This window comes from Spermophilus citellus (genome assembly GCF_964194105.1).
Source record: "Spermophilus citellus genome assembly, chromosome: 1".
NCBI classification, from domain to species: Eukaryota; Metazoa; Chordata; class Mammalia; order Rodentia; family Sciuridae; genus Spermophilus; species Spermophilus citellus.
Genome location: NC_138182.1, coordinates 139,104,233 through 139,129,902, shown reverse-complemented (window position 1 = coordinate 139,129,902; position 25,670 = coordinate 139,104,233). Strand labels below are relative to the sequence as shown.

At 42.4% G+C, this 25,670-nt stretch overlaps 1 protein-coding gene across 2 annotated transcripts in view; it reads left to right on the top strand.

Annotated features, from left to right (window-relative positions):
• GRIA1 (glutamate ionotropic receptor AMPA type subunit 1) overlaps positions 1 to 12,613 on the top strand; it is a 301,467-nt gene extending 288,854 nt beyond the window's left edge. Inside the window, exons 15-16 of one of the 2 annotated variants that reach the window (XM_081305244.1) lie at positions 5,040 to 5,174; positions 11,989 to 12,613. In XM_081305244.1, coding sequence (XP_081161370.1) covers positions 5,040 to 5,174; positions 11,989 to 12,189 — 336 coding nt within the window. In that variant the 3' untranslated portion in view covers positions 12,190 to 12,613. Of the gene's footprint in view, positions 1 to 5,039; positions 5,175 to 11,988 lie in introns of those variants that run through there. The other variant, XM_081305245.1, reaches the window with a different exon arrangement.
• The last annotated feature ends 13,057 nt before the right edge of the window (positions 12,614 to 25,670 follow it).

The following is a 25,670-nucleotide window of genomic DNA, read 5'->3' as shown; positions in this document are numbered from 1 at the left end:
AATGCTCCTAGACTGAAGAGAACCCAGGGAGGGCAAAGTAGAAGGATATGGATGGGGAAAATCCCTGAGACAAAGAGATGCAGAAATCATTTCTTCTCCCTAAAACCATGGAGGCTGTTGTCTCCAGCTAGAATCTGCTCATGTTCAGGGTTCTTGATCTCTGTTAGGTAGAGTGGGCAACAGCCTACGATCAACCAGTGACTTCAAGGTGCATCTGCTAAGAGTTGTGTGCTCCATGATAATGAGTCCAACACACAGCAGTTATCCATCTCAGAGATTGAGTGTTGATACACCCTGGATCCTGCCCAAAGTCCCTCAATTTCCCATCACCACCCTAGGAGAAGGGACTAGACAGAAACCAAGATTTTCCTTTTTAAAACTGTTTCTTCTGGAACATGAGTCAGAAGCACCTCTGAGGACAGCAGACTTGATTTTCCTGGCACATAAGACCCCCTGCTCTCCAATGCACAGTTCAATCAGACACTTAACTCACACTGAGAGTTTCCTATGGGGACACCCACATCGCCCTCAGACTGAGGCCTCTGTTTCTGGAAAAAAAAACAAAAAACAAAAAACAAAAACTCCCACTCTGGAAAAGACTTTAGCTTTAGCCAGCACTTGAATTCCCCTCCACAACCCACATTGTCTCCTTGAGTTCTCTGTTGCGATTTTGTTTTGAGTCAGGATGTTCTGTGGTGCATTGTACAGCAGCCGGTCCCTGAGCACACACTGCTGAGAAGAGCCGCCCCCACAACCATCGCTTGCACAGTATTTGCCTTGCCAATTATTAGTACAATGGGCCAATTCTCATCCTGTGTCGCTCTTGGGGAAAATATGCAGGCTAGGGAACTGGCCTAGTTTGGAAATGGAACAGCAGAAGCTGCCAATTAACATGAGTTCCTTTTTTGCATCCCCAAAAGGGGTAAGTCTCTAGGAGAATTTATTAAAGGCATGAACCCAGTCGCTCAAGGAACTCCATAGATGCCTCAGATTTCTTGGGGCTAGGATGAGTGTCAAAGGTCACTTTTCCTATTCTGGGTCCAGTGCTTGAATCTCTTACGTGACCTTGTCAGCTTCTTCCTAAATATGTTCACGTTTGAGGAACTCACCATGACCTATCTGTTTATTTGAAAGGTCTTCCTACCAGTAGCTTCCCAACTTTGGTCTTAGCGAAAGAGTGAGTCTAGCCAACTCATCAGCCTCCATTTTCCAGGAAATAGTCAACCACTCCAGGAAATCATTCTTAGACCAAAAGATAAGTTTGGAAAAGCACAGGGAAAAGGCTATGATAGCAGAACGGCCAATGGATAGAAGGGTAGCTGAACTTTTTTGCATGACCCTGAAAGGGAAGGTTATAGAGTCAGCATGTAGAAGGCTTGCAAATGTCAGCATATTAGAAAATATATGGCATTTCAGAGGAATGAAGAGAGGAACAAAAGCTTCATCCTCTGCTTTGTAGGAGTTCATACTCTTATCAGAGGGAAAATAAGGATTGGAAGTATTTGGAGACATTGAGCCTCAGTCCATGTTCACCAGCCGTGGGTGATGAGCAGCACCAGTGGGAGGGACTGGGCTCATGTTCAAAGGCCTTGGCTTCTCCATAGAACTTTCTACTTCTGCTCTAAAGAAAACCCTAAGCCTCTCTGGCTCAGGCCTAGCTCAGTCCTCCTCTGGAAAACTTGAGCCTACAGAGTCTTGGAAATCTTGAATATTCTTGGAAGAGATGTTGGCTGAGAAACACAGAGGGAATCTGGGACAATCCCCCAATATGTGGGAAGAGCAAGGAGAAATATGGGAAAAAAAATGTTGTTTTTTTTTTTCCTTTCCACATGAGGGAGGTGGTGAATCAAAGACAACAGGTTAAGGAGAACAGATGAAGGGGGCCTCATCGCCATAGCAACAAGCCCAACAATTCTGAAAGACGGGATTTTTCTCTTTCTTTTCACCTGTCACTCTCCTTAGTACTGTCACTCTCTTTCCCTGCTCCTGGCGAGAGACAAGTTGTAACTTTTTCACTCCCACCAACAAGCTGCCAGGCTTTTGAGGAGTGCAGCTGCTATAAGATGGGAGGAGAATAGGGTTCTCCAAAGGAACACTGGGAAGAGTCAAGTCCTGTCTCTTCCCTTTCCCTGGTGATAGCTGGGAAGCTTGTAACTTGCCTATGAAGTGTGAGCATCACTGTTTATACTCAATACCACAAGGAATCAGAGCTCTAGTCCTCAAATAAAAGGGGTTTTTGCTCCTGCCTCAGGATGGTCCATTGTTTTCCAACAGAGTGAGTCAAAGAGAGTCAGTAACAGAAGACCTTGGACTCCTTAGAAAGTTTTAAATTTGATACTATCAAAAATCTAATGGCCCTCATGAAGGAATCATAAAAACTTGTGTAAATGTAAACACCTCAACTGTGTAAACTTAGACTATACCAACACCAGCCCTTCACCCCACTCCCTATTAAATGATGCCACTTCAGAGAGTTGGGTTCCATCTGCTATTGGTGGTAATGGGGCTCATGTTATCCCTGCAATACAGAAGTCTTCCGTACTGCCTGCTGCCATAGAATTGTGTTAGCATAAATAAGGATCAGTGACTGTGTGTCCTGTGAGGTCCAGAGTTCCCATACTCTCCAGCTGGCCTCTTTGTCTGGGTTGTGTCCTCCTGAATCCCCACCTCCCCCAACACAGATCACCATCTCCCTGGACCAGAGACCTTCTTCCAAAGTGAGCAATGCTCTCCACCTCCAGGCAGGATGAGATGTTCAGTCATTGAACCCTTCTCTTTGAACAGTTATAGAGAACATGCCTCTTCCCCCCACTTCCATTTGAATATCTGACCCTACTTCCTTCTAGACATGCCAGAAGTATAAATTCCATCTTCTATAGTCAGGAAGACAGGTAGCCTCTTAGGGTCTTTGGAAGATAGTAACAAAACAAAAAAAAAAGATGTTTACCACTCCCTTATCTTTAATGGCCAACCGTAACCTAGGTGAAATTGGGAAAGACTATTAGGAAGAAAATTTTAGCTTTCATTACCAAAGGAGTACTTTTCACCTCAACTACTGAACCGCTGATCCATTTGTAAAGACTCCATCCTTCTCGTCTATCACCTCCTCCATCCACTCCCTCTGCACAGCGCTCTTTGCTAAGATGTTAGCAGATGATGCATCAAGATGCCTCTCTCCCTGTGGCCCCCTCAAAATAGAAAAGTTTTATAGGAATTTCCTCAAGTCTTCCAAGGACTGGGAAGAGTTACTCTCCATAGGAAGAATGACATATACCTCCTCAACAACAAACAGGGAGACATTCTGAGTGCTCTGGAAATGATGTGAAATGGAAATTTACTTGTTCAGTCAACTCTTAAACCAGGCACCAAAATCAGTTTGCACATATCTCTTATCAGACCATTATCCTGGAGCGGAAGAATTTTTGCCCCTTTGAATAATTATTCCCACTGCTTCCAAAGCCAGACTATGCCTTGCCAAGTGTAACCTATATTCAAGAACCATCTGCTTTAGCAATACAGGAAGCCACCGAGGGGGTGAGCTTCAGATAATCCTACAGCTCTGCTGCTTCTTGGGTGGGAAGACATCCTGCGATTTGCCAGCTGCAGTCCCCAAACTCAGCCCTGCTGAATCCTGTACAATGCACCAAGTAGAACTACAGCAAAGGATGCAGACTTAGTAAAGACGAAATTCCGACCCACATGCCCAGATCCTAATAGGCAGATGTCAGAGGAGATCCCAGGGTCACACAGTCCACCCCTTGTGTGGCTCCTACAGCCCACCTGAAAAGGAACACACAGAGAGGTATAAAAGTCACACATCCTATTCAGTGCCACCAACTAGACAATGACAATGTGTATTTGTGCCAGTGAGCCATGCATTTCATTTTAATTTAATGAGACACTTGTTGTATATTAACAAACAGTATAAACAAAGGCATTAGATGTCTGGAGATGGGGATCCTTCCAAGACTTAAAGATATTTTTTTGCCTGTATCAAGATTTTGAATAGCCACTCCCTCTGCCTGAGCCATTACTCTCCACCATGACCAACAGTTTTGTTTGATTGGTCCCACCTCTCAACACTTGGGAAAGTGTTGTCTCTTATTTGCCCACTTTTGAACCCCCTGTATATGACAGGACTCAGAGATGGTCTCTCTGACCAATGGACTTCCTCAGACTCCACTGGGTGAGTTCTATCCCCTCCTATTGGATGACAGTACTGGGATTCTGTCTTCTAGGAATTAAGCACCTTGCTCTGTGACTCTGTTCACCCAAAGCCAATGTCAGATCTTCCCCCATAGGCGACAGGGACTTTTAAATTCAGCCACCTAGGTCTGCCTACAGTGTTTTTTTAGGAAACACCTCCAGAAAAAAAAATGGCACCAATTAAGCATAATTATTAGGATTTAATGGAACCATTTTTCTATCTCAGTGTCTCTCTACTACTGCAACAGTCTCCCCTCCCCAGGTTTTTTCCCCTAAATTGGGACTGGGAACATCAAGTTAAAGTTGTACATCACTGGGTCTTTATTATACTACAATAACTGTCTTATTAAATTGAAATCAAATGCACATCAAGGGGAAAGTTCATTTTAAGTACCAACTCTCAGAAAAAATGCATGGAGACATAAGCCATGAGCAATTCCAGTGTGTTGCTGAGCAACAAGGTATGGGTATAGAGACCACACTGAAAAGGAAGGAAAGAATGGGGTAAGCTCAAGTGTTCAGATCTTGAAAGAAGATGCCCTGAATTTCTCGTGGCATCTCCCACACTAGGAGAGGCATTGAGGAGAAGGGAAATATAATTATAAATTTTACATCACCAGGAATGCTTGGGAAATTATTAAATATATACACACACATTTTTCTCTTGGGGAATGTTTAACATTCAGCCAATCAGCTTTTTCCAACGATTACGAAAGTTAAGAGGGTGCGGGGTTGAGTGTATGTGTGTAAATATGCTGTTGCTTGGATGGTCTTTGTCTCTTGACTCACTTATCTCTTCTCCCCTCCCCCTCCTCCCCTCCTCCTCTCCTTAGGACAAGACAAGTGCACTGAGCCTCAGCAATGTGGCGGGCGTGTTCTACATCCTGATTGGAGGACTTGGACTAGCCATGCTGGTTGCCTTAATCGAGTTCTGCTACAAATCCCGTAGTGAATCCAAGCGGATGAAGGTGGCATCGTCTTCCCAGGCCTTTTCCCTAACCTGTTCTGTGATACAGCTGGTTTTCTTGAGAGTGTCCTTGCTAGAAAGGGTGGGGAGTAGTGGGGGTTGAAGTAAGTCAGCCTAAGCTAAGGGAAGAGAGTTGTCAGGAGGAGGTGACAGGACAGAGGCAATTGCGAGAAAGAAAGAAAGATGGGGTATGTCAGGGAAACACAGGGCTCAGGAGAGCAACTGCATGCTACAGAGATGGTTCGATGAGGTTCAAGGTTAGACAGAGGTCTGAGTGGGCAGTCGGCGGAGTGAGAGATAAGAGTGATCTCTGCAAAAGCTGCAGAGAACAGAAAGGTAGTTCCCCAGATAGGGGAAATTATGTCTACCCTCTGCTCTGTGCTGCTCGTGCCGTGCTTGGTAAACGGGGTCTTAGCCTCCACATTGTGAAATAGATACTGGCCAGGAGGATCGTGAACAGAGAAAGGTAAGCAAATTAGTTAGACAATCCCTAACCGCATCAAATACAGCTTCAGGCAACTGGAGAAGGGAAGAAGTGTGGAGGATTTGAGAGCTCTTGATAAAAACATGAAAACTCTCCAAGTGGAAAGAAACCAGGCTAGTTCTATGGCAATCCAAAATAAACAATAAAAGTAATGAGTATAAGTGATTGAACACAGATGTTAATACGTTGTACAGAATCTACCTTTCTAAAAAAAAAAAAAAAAGTTACTTAAAAGTGAGAAGGACAATCCAAAAAAGGAACAAGCTCCCCATCATTGAAGGTATACAGTAGAGGGTGAAGAATTCCGGGTAAGGATATTGATTTGAACATTCAAAGGGGTTTGGATTAAATGACCTTCATAGCCCCTCATGTTTCATCATTTAGCCTCAGTAAGAAAATATTTATGGTAGTTAATCAATCATATGACCCATTCCGTGAGCAAAGAGTCCTGAGGAACAGAGGACTAAAGTGTAATTTGAGATCTTCAGCACCTTTGAACTTCAACAAAGAAGGAACACAGAAACATTACTCCACCACAAGGCAACCTATGGTGTAGCTAGGAAGTTCTGTAGGAATTCAAAGGAAGGAGAAATTGGATAAGGTGTCTGGAGAGAGGAGAAATTAAGGAGAAATTCAGAGAAGGCAAGAGAAGTACAGTCACTCAGGACCACATTTGAGCGGTAGTATGTTGGCCTAGGTTGTTACCTCGACAATATGATCCAAGATCCAAGGTAGGATTTGCTTTCCTGGAATGTGTCTAAGAAGTTCACTTTCCCAAGTTTAGTACACACTCATGGATCACCTGTGTGATAGCCTCCTGTTCATCCTGTCTCTGCATTAGGCCATCTGACCTATGCATACATCCAGGGTTACCCTTGGAGAAGACATTTCTGGACATTCCATTTGTAAATTCTGCATTCACTTCTGTATAAGAGGAGGTGGGGGTAGAGAAAGAGGACCTTCTGTCCTGGCAATCAGACCTTCTGTCCTGGCGTGGCAATATTGCCTTAGCACATCTCAGCACACCTCCTGCCCGCCTTGCTGGCAATCAGCTATGCTCACAACCTGCATGCTCCATCCACCCAGTGTGTGTTTCTCATGTGCCTTTATGCAGGCTGATCCTCCAACCTGTCCCATAGGGCTCACTTAAAAGGGTAACTTCCTGGAGATGTAATAATAAGGATCAATCAAGGGATAGAAGCATGATTATTTTTGGCCCAAGGACCTAAGCACACCTCAGTCCTGCCTTTGACCAGCTCACCCTTTCCCAGGTGCTCTCAGAAAAGGAAACCACAGCAAAATCATTGACTTCAGACCCTAAGTCCAGCATCAACCTGTAAGAAGCAAGGCTAAACACAGCAAAACCCAAACAAAGCCTTCTTTGACAATTCCATCCAAAATACAAGCCTAAAAGCTTTACTTTGCAAAGGCTGCTCCAATGGCAAAGAAGGAGACAGGTTAAGAGTTAGGTGAGCTACAACATTTACCATCCCCAAAAACTTCCCCATGGACCAGAACTGAACCAGAAACCCAGAGCTGGCCCAACACAAACAAATAGGAGTCCCTTCTCATTGACCCCTGGGACATTGTGCAATGTGGTTGTCTGGAGAGCAAGCTCAGGAGGCTGAGTGCTGGGCATCAATCCATCTGCTTCATTTCTTAACTGTGGCATCTTGCTCTAGTTTTAGTAACTCTCCGACCCTCAGTTTTTTTATAAAATGAAGACAGTGGTAGTATACACCTCATAGAATTATGAGAATTATGAGAAATAATGGAGTTAAAGGGCTTGGCAAAATGCCTAAGCCAGAGTAAGCCCTCAATAAATAACAATAATAACAATAATTACTAGCATTTATAATAATCATCATTATTAGTGGGCAATAACATCTTCTTTAAAACTTTCCTTTTATTGCCCCTAATTTCATGTGCTAGGTGCTTTGAGCTATAGAGACTATGAGTTCCTTAAGTTAAGAGGGTCTGTCTGATTCTTTTTGTACATTCCACCCACTTAGAGTAAGTATTGGTAAAAAATTAATGTGGAATTGTATCCAGAGGAGAAAAGCCTCTTGGAGGAAGAGGCAAAGTATGGGAGCAAGCCACTCTTAGGTTAAATAAATGCTACCATCTAAGTTACCCATCCCAGGAAGCACAAAAACACCATCCAAGGTCATTTTGACCCCATCTGTTTGTGCTCATAAAATATGATGTCAGTCACCCTCCCTTTTACAACCAAGATGTTCAATCTCAGGAACTCTTGGAAACATTAATTCAACATTTTTTCATCATAGTCTCTTTAATTAATTCCATGGGTCGGCATGGCTTCTGCACAACTCACTAGAGCTCTGAATGGGATTTTCTATCTTCCAACTGCAGAAGAGATGCTGTCTTTATTCATCAACCCAACCCTTAATTTTTGAAGCTCCATCTACTCTTCACTGCAACCATAGTACCAGCCACAAAGACAAATAAGATGCATGACCACCCTTAGATATCCCTGATCTAGCTGTCGAGGTGAACCATGGTCCATATCCCTTGCTGAGCATTCTTGAGACTCACTCCTCTTTTGAAGTGTTGAGAAGCCAAACATGCACATGTCACCGGCACTCCTTTCACAAAGACATCCCAAGCACTGCTATACATTAAACAATGCCCCACACGGAGGAGGATATGTTCAGGAACACATCAAGCCCAGCCTCTCTTCTCGGGAAGTTGGGAGGTTGGTGAGGAAGACAGAAAGTAAACAAACATTTACCTGTTCAATGAGTATTACTGAGAAATATGCTCCGTGTTGTCAGGTACAGAGCTGAGCTCTAGACTGACAGGAGAATGGGAACAGGGCAGGCAGCATAGCTTCCCTGAGAAAGCAATGCTTAACAGACCTGAAGCATGAGAGGAAGGAACCAGGAGAAGAGAGCTTCTAGCAGAGGATGACTAGGGTCAGAGACCCAAGCACTAAAACTATTGCCCAGAAATGTAAAGAAGGCCAGAGAGATTGGCACCCAGAAAGACTGAAGGAATGGGTGGCATGGGAAAGATGGGGACTCAAGAGGGAGACTTCAGGCAGACCAAATATTTAGAATAATTTGATTTGTCCTAGAGTAGCCAAAAATAAACAATCTCACACACATTCTGTTTTGAGTGAAGTCTCAGATCCCCTGCCCTTCTCCTCCGCCAGGAAAAATGGACTGGCCTCTTCATCTTCAGCTAATGTATATCCAGAATAATCAGATTCCTTCTTATTCACCACCTTGCTCCCAAAGGAAAATGATCCCCAGCCTCTCCCACCCCCCAGGAGAGCTGCTGACCTTTCAAAATTATATGTGGCTGTGCTAACATGGGAAGTGTTTAAGCAACAGCAATTGAAGGCTTACACATTTTCCTTGAATTAATGAGCAGCTGAGAGACTAGATAACAGAGGGGGAGCATCCTCTGCTGCAGGTGGTCACTCTAGTTCTTTGCATATGTGCCTGGGTGAGGTCATTACTGAGGTTTGAGTCTTTATTAGGATATTCTCTGACATGCTGAGGCTGAGAAGATTTTTCTTAACAATACAGATGAATGAGAGGCTGTGATTGCTGCTAGAGAAATATGTCTCTAAAAAGCCAACTTGGGGGCTTTGAAGTTGGATTTCTCACTCACCTTTTTCTCCCTAAGTGTCCGTTTCGAAACAACATAAGGATGAGCTTTAAGAATGGCTGGTGTATCGAAGAGGGAGAAGAAAGGATAACATTTCTCAAGGTCAAGGGCAGGAATTACTTCAGCTAATGGGAGCTTAGCTATAAGGAGTAGGAAAAACCTCATTTAGAAGATCATCTACTTTTTCACCGGGTCAGATAACTGTTACTTCAACAAGTTGGTCATATGCATAAGTCAGTGAATGGGAGAAACCAGATTAGTTCAACCTTGCTTGCATTTTAGAATCAGCCAGGAGCTTTCAAAACTCCAGATGGGCAGACTGCACATCATACCTATTAAGTGGTCATCTCTTGAGGTAGGATTCAGGCCTCAGGATTTTCCCCACCAAATACCCTAGAGACTCCAATGTGCTATGAAGTTTGAGAACTAGTGTTCTACTTGATTTTCGGCATTGCTTTCCATTTCCATTCACTCTTTTCATCTCTTCTCCTGAGATTCCAATATACTCCTTTACTAGAAGAGAAGCCTATAAGAAGGTGGGTCCCATCTGTAACAGGGATACGAAGTCACTGACCTCTGAGAAATGCTCATCTTCTCAATGCCATTAATCTTGTCCTTTAAGATAAATTCATGAAGTTCCACCAACTTCTAACTAAATATTATGGGAATGTGTGAGCATTGTGAAGACAAAGTCCAAGGTCATCTGTGGGAACTTTCAACCTTTTTTTTTTTAATTAAAGGAATGTGGCAGAGAAATATTATGAAGAATAAACATTCCAAGCTAAGCTATAGAAAGTTCCATGTTTTCTACCCATATATACTCCCCCCCCAAAAAAAGTTAGTTTTTTTCAACATTTTTTTTTATGTGAGAATAAGGAACTATTAATTCTTCGTGTTTTCAGTTCACATTTCCCTGTGTAGCATCACAGTGGTGTTTATCTGGCCTTTGACTTAGAAGAATGCGATACCAATGACACTTCCTCTGCGGTGGAGGACTGCCAAAGGAGAATGTAAATAAATCACGTCCCAGGGTTTGAGGAGGAGACAGAACCAGTGTAGGTGGAGTATCACATGGGGTAAATCTGTCTGAATCATGAATTTAAAAAAGAAAGAACATTTTAAAACATTGTTAGAATTTTCAGTAATAACAGAATGGCAGGGGGAAAAAATAGGTCAAAATTGCCCCGTTGTATCTCTTCCTGACCCCAGAAGATTGACTGATTTCTCTGGAATCATGGCAAGGGAGAAAGCCATAGACATTTTCAAAAAGGATCCTAGGTTGTTGACTTTTCTTAGACAAATTCAAGAATATTTCCTATTAAACATCTAACTGCATGGTAGTCCCTCTAACAGGTAGCCGGGGTCCAGAGGATAAGGCCTTTGGCCTGCTCTGGTGAGGTTTGTCTTCTTGTCCTAATAAAAGACAAATCTTACCCGCCTGAAGCAGAATCATTACAAAAGAATGGAGAGCATGTGACCATGACATCAGAGGGGCCAAGCCCTGCAGTCGGAAGGCTTAAGAGGCAGACAGGAACAAAATAAGCCTTGAAGAGTGGGTGGGGTTGGTCTTAGAGAAAGAAACCTCTCAACCCAGAGACAACTCTTCTCCTTTATTTTAATTTCTACCAAGAAATCAAATCCCACTTTATACATTCTATGATTGTCTCTTAATGGGAAGTTAGTGGTAGACATAAAGAAAGTTTTGACTTTCATGCCATCGTTTCTTTCTTCAAAGGAATTCCAAAGGAAATCTTTGATCTAATAGGCTATGATTCTAGACTTAGTTTGTGGGCTTGAGCAGTCCACTTAACACATCTGATTCTGGGGAGATCCTTTCAGTCCTTTCCAAATCTAGAATTCCAAAATGCTAGAAATCACAAAGTTGGTCTGATGTGTCAGTCTGAAAGTTCAGGTGACACATGTGAATGGGAAGGAGGTGCACACAGATAATGATCTTGGAAATGCACTCTCATTTTCTTCAGCGCACACCCCTTTCCAGTTACATTTTTCATGCTGTCTTATTCAAACAAATCCTACATTCCCTTCACACATACTGCTAGAAATAGGATGGTATTATTTTTTTCTGTAAAAAAAAAAAACAGGTAGTTTTTCATTTGAACCCAACATCCTCAGTTTCTTTTAACATTTCAAACCATTTTTTATGAGGTAGCACCATTATCGAAAAAAAGAAAAGTCTGTAATATGCCTAGGTAATCATATTTTATAGACATGGAGATTTAAAGGTCTGAAGAAGTAGTAAAGAGATGTGCACAAGGTCATACAACTGATAGATGAATTTTTGTCAGAACCAGACCTAGAATCCAGATTTCTTAAACATCATTCCCGGGAGGTTTTCCAGTTGGTGGTGATGCTGTATTTACCATCATCGATAATACCATGGAAATACTCCACCTTTAAGAATCACAGAATGTAAGAACCAGAAAGGAACTTAGAGCTCGCCTGGTCTAACCCACTTCATTAAACATTAAACCCAATGCACAAGGAGGGGGAAGAGAACTGCCCGGAGCCAGCCACACACCAGGTGTGTGAGTTGATGGGAAGCTTAGCATTATGAACAGGAGAGCAGCTGGATGGGGAGGAGAACTGGGATTCTATTCTAGGTCCAGACTTGACTCATTCCCCTTACCAACCATTGCCAAGGACCTGGGGAAGAACCCCCGGTCCTCCTGAAAAGGGTTTCTGTTTGATCCCACAGCAATCCATCAACGAAGCCATACGGACATCGACCCTCCCCCGAAACAGTGGGGCAGGAGCCAGCGGCAGTGGCAGCGGAGAGAATGGCCGGGTGGTCAGCCACGACTTCCCCAAGTCCATGCAATCCATTCCCTGCATGAGCCACAGTTCAGGGATGCCCTTGGGAGCCACAGGATTATAACGGGAGCAGAGGAAAACCCCTTGGGGAGCAGGCTCAGGCTCCCCTGGCCCCATCCCAAACCCTTCAGTGCCAAAAAAAATGACAACAAAATGAAACACCACCGCCAACCAACCACCGCAACCATGAGGAGGACGATTCGACCGATTTTCCTGAAGAATTCACAACCCATTTTGCTGACCCTTTTCCTTTTTCGATCTTCTTTGAGCCCTTTATGTTTGCTCAGTGAGGATGATAAATAACACTGTACTGCAATAAGGGACAAGTAAACCTGTCTAACGAAGCCTATGTCTCTGAAAATGGAATTACTGGAATACTAATGAAGAAACCAGACTGTTTTTCTTTTAATTCTGTTGTTAATGTGTCTTAGTGTGTGCAATTTTTTTCTTATTAATTAATCCATGGTCTGCAGGTTCTGTTAGGCCCCTTCCTTCTTCTTTCTTCTCATTCCCAACTCCCTTCTTCTCCCTCTTCAGTTTCCAGATTGGAGATTCAAGATTTGTTCCACCTTACAAGCAAGAAAAGGAATAAAGCAAACTTCAAACGAATTCCCCATGGGGGCTCTCCACAGTACCCTCCACTCCTTGGCTCCAAGCCTTGGATGAAGACTGATCTTGGAGAAGTGGGCTGCCTTCCTCAGAGACCTAAGCACTGACCCAGTCAAGATCACATGTGAAAAGCAATTCGGAAAGAGGGTGGTGGAGAGGGCAAGGGCAGATGTGCAGATGGAGGAGGACTCGTAAAATGACAGCTGCTCAGGAAAAGGTTTCTTTAATGTGCAAGAGTCATTCGGAAGGCCATAGATAGTAATGGTATCTTTCTTCAGAGAGTCAACTTCAGCCCTGTGTTGTTGTTCTGCCATGCTCAGGCTCAAAAGCTAATGGGAAATCAGCTTCCTGAACCAAGTCAAGCCTTGGGAAGAGCTAACAGCCAGGGAGATATCACCCATGATTCTCACTTTTCCTTTGTTTGACATCTCAGCAGGAACCCCCTTGTGGAGTAGACTCTCTTTCTCTGCGGAGCCTCTGATGGGAGGGTTGATGCTATGCAACTAAGTGCAAAAGACAGGTGGTGGAAGAGTTTGGGAAGAGGAAGCCTCTTCAAAGCCCACATGCAATGGAGCTTTCTATAGAGTGTCCTGTTCTTGGTTTGGGAGATCAACTATGAAGTTTAGGGCCATGCTGATGCAGAGATTTTTTTTTTATGTTAATAGAATTGTTTTAGCATCTGGCCAAATAATGTTCTGTCATCTTTAGAAAGAAAGATGCCCAGGGCTGAATTATTTTAAAGGGAATAGGGAGATGGATTAAGTTGATAATAATATCAGGGGACCTTAAGATCCCAGAGACCAATTTCTAACCCCAAAAGGCTGATCTTCCGCCTAGCTAAGACAGAAGGAAGACATTCTATTCCAATGACCAGAATCAATACACCCATGATTGTAACTACAAAGCTGGAGCGAAGCAACACTGGAGAAGTGACAACTTTCTTGGAGAGAAGCCCAAGCTGCCTAAAATTTTGGATGCAAGTGGGAGTCACTGGCACATAGCTTTTTTGGAGACCCCAAATATCAGTCTTGGAGCAATTGGCTTCCAGCTCTCCAGCAGCCACACTCCTGGGTGCATGATTCAGTGTGTGTCATTTCTGGCTTATTCCCTTGTCCCCTACTTCCATCCAATCTTCTCTTATAGGGGTTACATTAATAATTGACAAGCCTAAAGATTTTGGAACCTACAAATGCGATGTGATGGGCTTCATCTGTATGTTCTCTCAATGGACACCCACCATCTCTATGTCTCTCCTATTCTTCTTTTATCAGCCATAGCAAATAACTATTCCAAAACCAATGCTTCATCCCTTCAACTCCAGTGTTATTCAGTTTCTCACTTGTTAATGTGGGCATGGTACATGAAGCAGCACACTCAAGGTGGCTTATCACTTCTCATTACTGCCAGCTACGGTCCCCCAGAGCCCCTCCCCCACACAGACTTTCTCAGCCCTTAGCCTACCACTGTAGAACCTGATGTGACCCACCATTAGGGAGTCTGCATTTTGGAAGAATTGGAAATAGCCCTCTACCATCAACATGCTTCAAAGACTTTTTGCCTTTGGCCTGGCAAGATACTCTCCAGCCATTGAGCCTACCAGTTATGTGATCTAATAGGAAGAAACTGTCTGTGCTAAAAATGAGAGTCTATGCCATGTGTGTGGGGGGTGGGGGGGTCCAAGATCCAGCAGAAGATGCTTTTCATCAATGGATGGGTGATGGGAAAACAAGCAAGAAAAAAAGTTAACTTGTATTATGTATTTTTACTATACTTTTCTTAAAAATAGAGCAACGGGAAAACTCTGAAAGAGACTGACATTTTTCTCAACAGGAATCCATACTTAACAGTTCTGGCTTTCATTAAATTTTGCTCTTTGGTAGTTGGGCCTTTTATTTAACATCTATATTTGTTTTAACTCTCTTGGCAGATGTGTGAAAGGATTCTTGCTTGATCAAACACTAAACATTTTTTGGTTCCTATTTTTCTTTCAGATAGCCAAGTATTTTTTTTTCTTTTGGTATTTGCATAAAATGAAAATATCACCGAGAATTAAATCACTGTGGATCCATTATCTACTTTCCATTTTTGTCCATTCCATTTTTGTACCATTTCTTAAGCCAGGGATCTAGAGATAGCTATTTTCTTATTGCTGAGCCTAAGACTAGTCGGTTTTTAATAATGACCACTGTGCCCAACTCACAAACAGCTCTCAGGTCATTTCAGCGGCCTAGAACATTGCAAGTTATTCATCCAAATAGATATATATATATATATATATATATATATATATATATATATATATATATATAGACAAAGAGTGATATTTGGCATTCAGGGACTTCAGCTCCAATCTCATCGAGAACTGAGTTTGACTTGTAGTCCTCACGGTACTCTAGGGAAGTGGATGGTTCACAGAGATTGTCTCCCAGACATTCCAAAACTGCAGTCCAAGCATAGTTATGATGTGTACACAAAGTCACAGCAAGAACCAAATCGAAATCAGGCTTCCCACTAGATATCCTTGATCCTTCGATCCCCCATGACCCTTGTTCTTGCTTCAAAGCTTTCTCTCCCTCAAGTCATGTGGGCTTCCTGTAAAGGATTTGGCTCTGTTGACCCTTAGATCCTGATGATAAAGAGAAGCATCAATTATTTTCTTTTCCAAGGAATTGTGCATATTATCAAGGATCAAAGGTCTCACATAAAGCAAGAAAGCTCTAATGGTAGCAACCACTGTAGCAAAAAAGGGATGGGAGAAGGAAGAAAAGCTAGAAGGCCCAGGTGAAGCTCTCATTGCTCACACCCGCCTGCAGTCACCTGATCACACCTCGGGTGCCCCTGGGTGAAGAGGCACTGAACACCAGCTGACAGGCAGAGAAACATGATCTCTGATGCTTTACTATCAAATAGTTTAGATAGTGGCCATAATGGCTGTAGTAACACAGGCTAACCCGTACTGAGCACAATGCTGAGCATACTTCATACTTTGTGTATTGTGGCTGTGGCTCTCAGAGTAGGGCCTTACAGACGAGGACTCTGAGACACAAAGAAATCATGTAACTTGCTCTCAATTGGGTGACAAAGTCAGAATTTGACTTATATCTGCCTGAATCCCAAACTTTTACATCCCTAACTATTCATCTCACTGTTAACCAGGTCACAATGAGTGACGACCAGGAAAATACGAGGTAAGCAGTTGTTTACCATCCTGTTATGCCAGAGTAATTGAAAATGGGATGAGTAAAGCTTCCACCTACTATTCCTTTGGGAAAGCCTTTGGGAGAAATCACTAATCCAGACAGGATTATGAAAAGGGGGAAGGGGAAAAGAATCCCACTTTCAGCCTCTTTAAAATAGATCTAGGCTGGAGAGTAGCAAGCAGACTAGAAGGAGACTGAAAACCAGGTCCCTGATTAATCCTGGAGAAGGTTCTCAGGGGCCATTCATTGTGGGGAAAAGGGAGCTATCTTCTTCTGTGTGGCAAGTCCAGGATCAATTTTGTGAGGTACAGGATAATGCATTTGGCAGGATCCAACTAATGGTCAAAGTTACCCCACAGTAGAATTAGGTTATCGACCTAGAGACAGGACAAGTCCTTGTCAAGGAGATGCTGCAGGTGTGACAGCTAAAATACATATCTTCTGATGTCCCTTCCATCCCAAATCCCTAGAAGTCACAAGACTTTCATGTCTCCTGTGTGCCATACAGAGGAAAGTAGAGGGTAAAGAAGTCAAGATCAGCCAATGCTTTTTCTTGAATCCTTTATATTCCTATTCTTCTGGTTATCTGGTAATACCCTGGTTAGGCACTCAAATGGGATCAGCAAAGCTCTGTAAAAGTTGGCATGGAATAACTTTCACTGAAGTTTATATTTTTTAAAAGTCATCCTATCTTAAATAAAAGTCAAGATAACAAATGCATTCCTTGCCAAATGCTGACGTGCACTCTAAGAAAAAAATTCTATGGGGTCCATTTATATCCCACTTTACAGATAAGAAACTGGATTTCCTGAGAAGCTCCTGCCCCAGGTTCACACCACGGGTAGAGAAACAACAGTGGAAAGGTCCTTCGTCTCTGGCTTGTCCTCCCTGCTCTGCCTTTCAAGCTTGGATAAGAAAACAAACTGAACTACCCCAAGTATCAGTTTACTCATCAAAGAGATGCAACATTCTGTCTGAACATAGGCAGTGCTTTTCAACCCAGACCACATAGTAGAATCTCATGGAAATTTTTAAATCACCAATGTCCAGGATACATCTCCAGATTTAGTTGGTCTGAGACGAAGCATAGACAATATTATTATTATTATTACTATTATTTCAGGCTGTTGTATTTTGAACTCTCAGGTGATTGTAATGTGCAGTCAGAAGAGAAAGTACAATTGGACCTGAATTATCAAAGAAAGCATTTATTAAAACTTCTTTGAAAATTACAAAGCACTGTATTAGGGCTATTGATCCATAGCCAGACTAAGACCTAAACTCAGGTTTCCTGGTGTCCACTTTGTTTGGTGTGCTCTTTTCCTTCTGCTCTATGCACACTCTTTATCCTGAGACTGTCTGTGGAGCAAGGGGACTGTACTTCTTGTGAAAGCCAGGAATAAAGACTAAAAGATGGCCAATATTGGACCTCTGAACAATATCTCATGATTTTTTTGTCCTGAATCCCCAGTGAGTAGGAGCTTTGGCTACACAATATAGTCCAGAGTATCCAATGTATCCAATCTCCATGGTCCTGAGATGAGGGTATAGATCAGTGATAGAGCATTTGCCAAGGAATTTCAAGGCCTTGAGTTTGAGTTCCAGAAAAGTGTGTTCATGTGCGCACACACACACACACACACACACACCATCTCCATGGTTCTAAAGGAGAAAATGTCCTTATATTCATCTGACGTAAGAAAAGGAAAAAATACGGTTCCCAACTTGAGCTCTAAGTTCTCCTTATATCCTTTAGGCATGCTTATAATACAACATTCTGCTGGGGAAAGGAGAAGCACAGGACTCTGGACATAAGATTGTCATAGAAGTATCTCCTAAGGAAAAGGAAAAAAAAAACAACTTTGTCAAATGAGTCAGCCTTCAACCACAGCCAGTTATTTTCCAAACTGGAAAATTACTTGGCTGTTTCCATTATAGAAACCAAATTTCACCAGCTGCATTTTAAACATAGTCCACTGGAAGGCAGTGCCATTGGCCTCATCTTCCACGGGAACTCTGAGGCCTCCTAGTGACAACTCCAACTCCTCCTGCTCAATACTGCTTGCCCATTCTGTAGCACTCCAAGGAATGGGAACCAGCATTTGCTCAACACCAACTGCATACTGCGTAGGTTGCTAGGGTTTCAAATGATCTCATTTACGAAAACAACCCTGCAAGGCAGGGATTTACTACCCTGATAAGAGGAAATGGAGGCTCAGAACTCAAGGCCAAGTGTCCAACCAATAGCTGGCCTTGATTCTAATCCAAATCGGTCTCTCTCTACTTACTGCTTTTCCAATTCAAGGGATTTCACCATGCTAAAGGAAGCACCAGAATGATATTTTACAATATGAAGTCTATGCCCTGCATTACTACCAATCTGTGTGACCTTAGGCAAATCATTTCATTACTCTATGCCTCAGTGTCTTCATTTGTGAAATGAGGGAATGAGGAGAAATTGAATAACCTCCAAGATCCCTCTTGGTTGTAGACTTCTATCAGTGGCTCTCAACCAAGGGCAGTTTTGTTCCCAGGAGACATTTGGTTATATATGGGAGCATGATGTGTTTTCAGAACTTGGGGAAAGACAACCCCTAGTGGCATTCAATGAATCAAAACCAGGATGGTGCTAACTATCTAGCAATGCACATGGCGGCTCCCCCTCACAACAAAGAATCATCCAGTCCATGAGATCAATATGGCCAAAGTTGAAAACCCCTGTCTTATATAATTACAGCATATGAATAGCATGTTGGGAGTGTGGGTGATGGTAAGACAAGAATGAATAATAAAGAATCGAGGATCCCACATCATTGAGTAAACTCTCAGAGAAGATGAACTATTACAAGGAAGGAGATGAGTTTAGGGATATAAGCTGAGGTGCGAAGAGTTTGCCCTACAGCATCAACTAGAAATCCTAGAGAAGAAAAGGCTACATATTCTATCAGGCAATCAGACAGCGCCAGCAACATGGCTCAGGAGAGCACAGGAGGCTCTGCCTATAGATACTGTTCATGCTGTACCCAGTCTCCCTGCCCTCTTTTTGGAAAGTGACTGCAGTAAGCACCAGCTCAGAGACTTAAAGGTGAGCCCAACCCTTCCTCAGGAGCCTGGATAAGCTTCATTTTCACCCCAGAGTGAGACATATGCATCCTTCCAACAAGTATAGGTAATGCACACCCATGTCCATAGGTAGATGTGCAGAAGAATAAAAACAAATGAGTGATTGTCCTGTTTCTCAGAGAGTTAGTCTGCAGTCAGGAAGGAAAAACCAGACACATAAACACTGTAAAATACAATACAAGTTCAAAGGTGGTTAGTACGTGATGGGAAAAAAAGCAAAGTGCCCAGGCCATCTTCCACATACCCAGTGTCATCTTGTGTCCATGTGACAATCTAGAACCCTCTCTCCTGATCAATTTTCAGCTCCTCCTGCTTCCATACCATTCCTCAAACATGCCAAGCCTGGTCTTACCCTGTGCCTTTGTACCTGCTCTTTTCCCAGTTTGAAATCTTTTTCACCCAGATCGTTGGGAGGCTGGCTGCTCATCATTCATCTCCTAACTAAAATGCCATCTACCTAGACCAGCATTTCTTCTCCACCCCATCTAGTCTAGCTCTGAAGTCATTCACTCTCCAATTACTCATCAGGATCTAATAATATCTTGTTTACTTGCGTATTATATCTCTCCCCCATCTAAAATACTTATTCACAAGACCAATGACCTTGCCTGCCTCCGCCTGATGCCTGGCCCATAATAAATCCTTAATCAATATTAGTTGAATGACTTGATGAATGAGATAGGTAGAGCTGAAAGGCGAGCGGCGTCCTCGGGAGTCGGAGATCATTTCTGCCTGGGGAAATGGGAGGAGGAGGCAACAGAATTTGTGTGTGTGGTATTTGAGTTTTACAGGTATTTTTTAAGGTGGAAAAAAAAAGGCTTTCAAAAAAAGGGGGAACAGAACAAGCGAAGACCAGAAGGCAGAAATGAGTAGGGCTTCTTTGGAGAAGGACAAGTATCCAGTGTAGCCGGCACCACATGGGCCAACAAGATCCAAGAAGGAAAGCCTGGGTTGGCCATGGAGAATGGACACTGGATCCACCATGAGATAGGAAAGGCTGAGGTTTTTGAGCTAAGGAAAAAAATCTATTCACATATCAGGTATTGATTCCAACAAAAACGAACATACCTGGATTATCTTTCATGTGCTAGGCACTATGCGAGGTGCTCTCACCCCTCCTCTCAGGTACTCACGGCAATAACTCCATGAGGCAGGACTGCTATCTCAGAGGCCAAAGCAGAGCTTCAGCCACCTAGATTTCATATAAGTCCTGCCATACCCATAACAGACTACAGCCATCTGCCCACAGGAAAGTTTCCAGTGAAAAATCCCAAAAGGTCACTACCAGAAGTGGGAGAAGACCTGCCACCTGTTGATGGCACTTGTTTTAATATTCAAAAAAGTCATCAAAGAAGGAGCCAGTGGTACCACCAAAGGCATTGGGATGAGAATTCTGAGCCCAGTCTGTGTTCAATAAAAGTGAACTATGACAGATTTGTAAATCAAACCATGGGCACATGACAAAGGGCTTCTTCACTGCAAAGCACTTGGCATCCTTGGAATAATAGAACATTCTCCTCAATTCCTGAAGGATTGTGGGCTTTGGGGCTCATGGGAGATGTTGACTATAATATCTTATAGGGACCACATGGCAGGTGCTCCTTGAGTGTATGTGAAGGACTACTGCCAAGTTAAGCTACTATTTCCAAAAAGAAAGCAATACACAAATCAATCCATAAATCCCAAGCTACAGGAACTATGTGGCAGAATAATTCATAGATAGAAGCATGACCACTGACATTGACTAAGCATATGCATTGCACCGGGCATTTTACTTACATTGGTTTCATGATCACAGTATCTTTCAAAAGAGACAGTAGCATTTCCACTGGGTGAATGTTTTATATAAATGAATAAGACTCAGAAAAGTTTATAAGAGTTGGAAAGGACCTTATAAGTCATCTAATCATTACTTTATCCAATTATATCTTACAAATAAGTGGACTTGAGAATAAATGACTTGCTGTGGTCACATAAGTTTCTGGTTAAACCAAGACTAACTGGAAGGTAGCTCTCCTGTCTCAAAATCCAGGGTACTTGGCATAATACAAACAGATCTTCTTACAATTAGAACAATACTAAAACTAAATGGGTAGCCTTTTTGCTTCTTTCCCTATGGAGTTAGTTAAATGTATTTGGATAAATTGCACCATGATCTGGGAAAAGTGTGTTATAGAGAGACATCTGGAAACAGTAACTAACATGAGACTAAACTTAAATAGAGGAGGCAAATGTCTAAACTGGGGAACTTCAGAATCATGCTCAAATTTTCTCCCAACCAAAAAAAAAAAGTCCTTAATATTTACAATATCCCCCAAATTCCTTATCTAGATAGACAAAGCCTTTTATTCCACAAAGCTTTATGAATTTCTTTGTAAAAGTCATTAGCAGGAAAAAATATCTGGCAAAGTCAAACTGGACCAACATACCTGCTCCAAGGGCTTTCATGATAAACATTCTTCATGGGTAGAAGAGAGGCACTTGAAGGGTACGGTTGGTGTGCAGGAAGGTCAGCAAAGAATTCAGGATGAAAAATGAGAGGATGTCAAATGAAAATGTCACCACTTTACCATTTACACGGAAAGCCTTGTTTTAACGTACACATCTAAAATATAGTCATGAAAATCAGCAGAAAATGGTTATTCAACAGAGACGCCTGATGTTGAATGTACATGGAGTTTAAAGAATAAGATTAAGAAGCTACCTAAACAATTCCAGAAGAAAAATTATCTTAACGAAACAGCTTAATTGCATAGATATTCTATCTTGCCTTAAATCCTAATCAGAGAAAAAAAGAAATCATTTCAATATTTCTTTTAAAAAAAAAAAAAATGTGTTGTGAACTTGATCTCTTGTGTTCACACACAAACGCATCTAGGGAGGAATAAAAAGGTATTAACTTAATTTGATTAAGTAATCAACTTAATGAAGTGATTAGAAACAGTTAAATAATGATATAAAAACTAATTTCCCAGGCATTGGAAAAACCATGGTGGTGGTGAGAAAGGAGACATTACTGATAGTAGATATCTGTGGATTTGGCAACCTGGACTTCCTTTCTTGGGGGAACTGCTCCTAATCATCAGATGATCCTGTTTATACTACCAGTCTTTCTTTCTTTCCTTTTTCTTTTCCTTTTTTTTTTTTTTTGTACTAGAAATTGATCCCAGGAGCACTTAAACCATTGAGCCACATCCCCAGCCCTTTCTATTTTTGTGTTGTTGTTGTTATTGTTATTGTTATTTGTTTTGTTTTGAGACAGGGTCTCACTAAGTTGCTTAGGGCCCCGTTAAGTTGCTGAAGCTGGCATTGAACTTGCAATCCTCGTGCTTCAGCTTTCCAACCTGCTGGTATCACAGGCATGTGCCACCACCCCTGGCTACACTGCCAGTCTTAATACCCTGCCTGCCCATACTCCTGGCCTAGGCAATTTTAATCCCTTTATTTCCCTGGCCATAATGACTGGCATCCTAATATTTTTTTAAATCTGGAGGATGGGTGAGAAGGTGACATTACTTTTGAATCTAAGCAAAAAAATATCCAAGGTTGCCTTCTGAATCACATGGAGAAAGCCTTTCTACAGCAAGAAGAACAAAGCCCATGCCCTACACTAAAATGCATGATACAGAGTCCTGTTATCATCTGAGTCTCTGGGCCCAGATGTCTAAGAGGCCAGTCTTTAGTCAAACTTCTGATGACATGAGCTAATCAACTGCCTCTCCCACCTAAGCTACTTTTTTGTTGGATTTACAACTCTAACAACCAAAGAAATTCTAATTCATCAATCAGTGAACTATAAATAATATTAACCACATAATTATGAAAATTAAATTCAGTTTTGGGGATTAACCAACTGTTTCTAATGACTAGCAACTGGTTTCAAACGAATCTGTCCCAATTCAAACTGTTCCTGTCCAAATCCATTTGTGTATATGGAGGGACTCATGTCACCATTCAGTCTCTGTTTTCTCCTGTGTAGTTGGGAAAAAAAAAAAAAACAATGCTTTCCTGCTAACCTCTGGGCGCTGTGAGTTAACTCATAAATAATGAAAGCTCTCTGGAAAAGATTTGGTGGTAAGGAAGCAATAAACAAGTCTTCTAAGAGATTCTTTTCTGTCCATAAAATTTTATTTTCTTCATCCTTTGGAATAAAGTATATTAGCAGAGGGTCTCTTCCTTCTCTCTCTCTCTCTCTCTCTCTCTCTCTCTCTCTCTCTTTGAATCATTTCAGGGAGAGAAGGGAAGTTTTATTGTTCATGTTTATTTCTGTTCTGCAGCAGAAATTGGACACCTGCCGTTGGCCATCGACTTGGCATTATCTGTATGGCTTTGGATGAAAAGAAACACACTAAATGCACAGACAGACTCCATGAGGACTTCAGGGAGGTTGCATAGATAAACAAGAACATAAAAAGAGAGGCAAATTGCACTATGACACAGGCCAGCAAGGCCCAGCTGTAGTTAAGTCCCTGAAAAACATATACCTTGTTGGCTCACACATAAAATTGTACTTACTGTATTTGATTCCTTTCCTTAGAGTGACAGATGCTCTCAAAGAAGTGTATTTCATGATGCCACAGAATTCTGTAGACACTGGACTTTTCAAAACTATTGTCTGTCTTGATTCTTAGTAATGCCCTGAATGGCAGATAAAATAGAGAGGACTAGTCCCATTTAATAAAATAAAATCTGAGACATAGGAAGATAAAAAGACACGCCCCAAATCTCCTAAGCAAAAGCGAGTGAAGTAGGACTGGAACATGAACATCCTAACTTATAGTCTCTGCCCCAGGACAAATGAAGGCCTGAAGGTTGCTGGCGACATGGTAGACAATCCTTAAGGGGAATCAAACCATGCATCAGCTAGCTTAAAAGTTGGCCCTTTAAAAAAAAAACACACAGTGAAAAGGGAAAAGAATCAATATTGTTTGCAGGTAGAGACAAACTAAAAAAGAGATCTGACAGCACAGACATTTTTGTTGCCATCATTAGAAATCTAAGAAAGAAAAGAAAATTCTTTTCACCAGAATGTCCTAAGGAGAACCCTCCAGATGGTTGAAATGAATGTCTTCTAGGGAGTTAACCAAGAGCCTTTTGTACTTCTGTGGAAAGTACAAATATTTTTCTGCCATTGCACCTAATTTCATGTACTCTTCCCTCTAAATAACAGTGGGAAATACATAAAGAATATCAGAATAGTGTCCATTGGGGCACCAAGAAGTCTCAATCAGGTACACAGGACTGTCTGTAAGCCAGGTTCTGTGTCTGGTGGCATTACATATGCTCTCTCCTCAAGCCCATAACAATGGTCCAAAAGGTAGGCATCACAGCTGCATTTTCCCTTAGGATACTCAGAGATGTTAACTTGCCCCATGATACACAGCTGCCCGTTGCTGAGGCCAGGTTTGGATTTCAGAGTTGTCTGGCTCCCGACTTCCCTTTATCCTAGCCGGCAGGATGAAAAGTGCTGAATCTTCATTAAGAGCCCAGAGTAGTGATCCATTTCTCAAAGATAGGAATTTTCAATGGAAATCACTTATTTATCATCCTCCTGTTTCTTGCATATCTACCAAAGAAAGGGTTGTGGCAGGGCCAATTGGCAAGTGGCCTCATTCTAACCTCAAAATAGCATGAGGGCACCGTAAGCCCATTTTATAGATGAAGAGAAAGACTCAGAGGGACTTCATGGGTTGGCCTAGGTCAAGTACAGCCCCAGAAATCTTCCCACTCCACTATCTCATCAAACCGAGCACATATGCAGTACTCAATAAATTAATGAATTAACAGTGAATACCTCAATTCAAGGATTGTATCTCAGCTTTCTCTACACCGACCTCCATCTTCCTCGCCACAGGAAATCGAGGCTAATTAAATGGTCCAATCTATAGAAACTCTTTCTCCCACAGCCTCTGAGACAAGTGTCAGCAACTCTACTTCCTCCCCATTTTTCTACTCGCCCTCCCAGAGCTCAGTCCTCCCACCAGAAGGTGAGATTTCATTGGTTCTTTTCTCATGGGTCCTACCACTTGCTCCTTTCCCAGTGACTGACTGAGTCTCACTCTCCCCACCCCCTGCTTCTCTGGCATTGGCATAATGAGCCATCTCTGCCCGGCTCTCTCCTAGTCCAGCCCAGTGGGACCGACAGTGACAAGAAGTGTATTTGGGATTCAAGTTGGAAGAGGGCAAGGCCACACTCACCACCCGACCCCACAGACATGACTTCCTGCTGCTCTAATCTTATTGTGAAGATGAAGCCATGTGGGCACCAGAGTGACAAGGGTGAAGAGAGATCCCTGGGGTTCAGGACTCATGGGGTTGTCATTTTCTACCTGTTGAGATGATCAGGTGCGATTTCACAGAACCCTGGACTCTCCCCATTAAGTCAGCCTAAGGACTGAGTAGGATGGATGGGTGCTATGATGCTAGACAGATGGTTTCAGAAGTCATCCTTGTCAGAGGTCCTGGTCTGTCCTGTTCTGTTCATTTATTAGTAGTTAAGGACGTTGAGGAAAGAGTTTCTGTCCTCGCATGGGAAGCAGGCCAGGAAGTAGTGTAGGGAATCATGGCTGTGGAGCACCTCTGTCTTGTCACCCTCAATGTCTAGAGCTCAGAC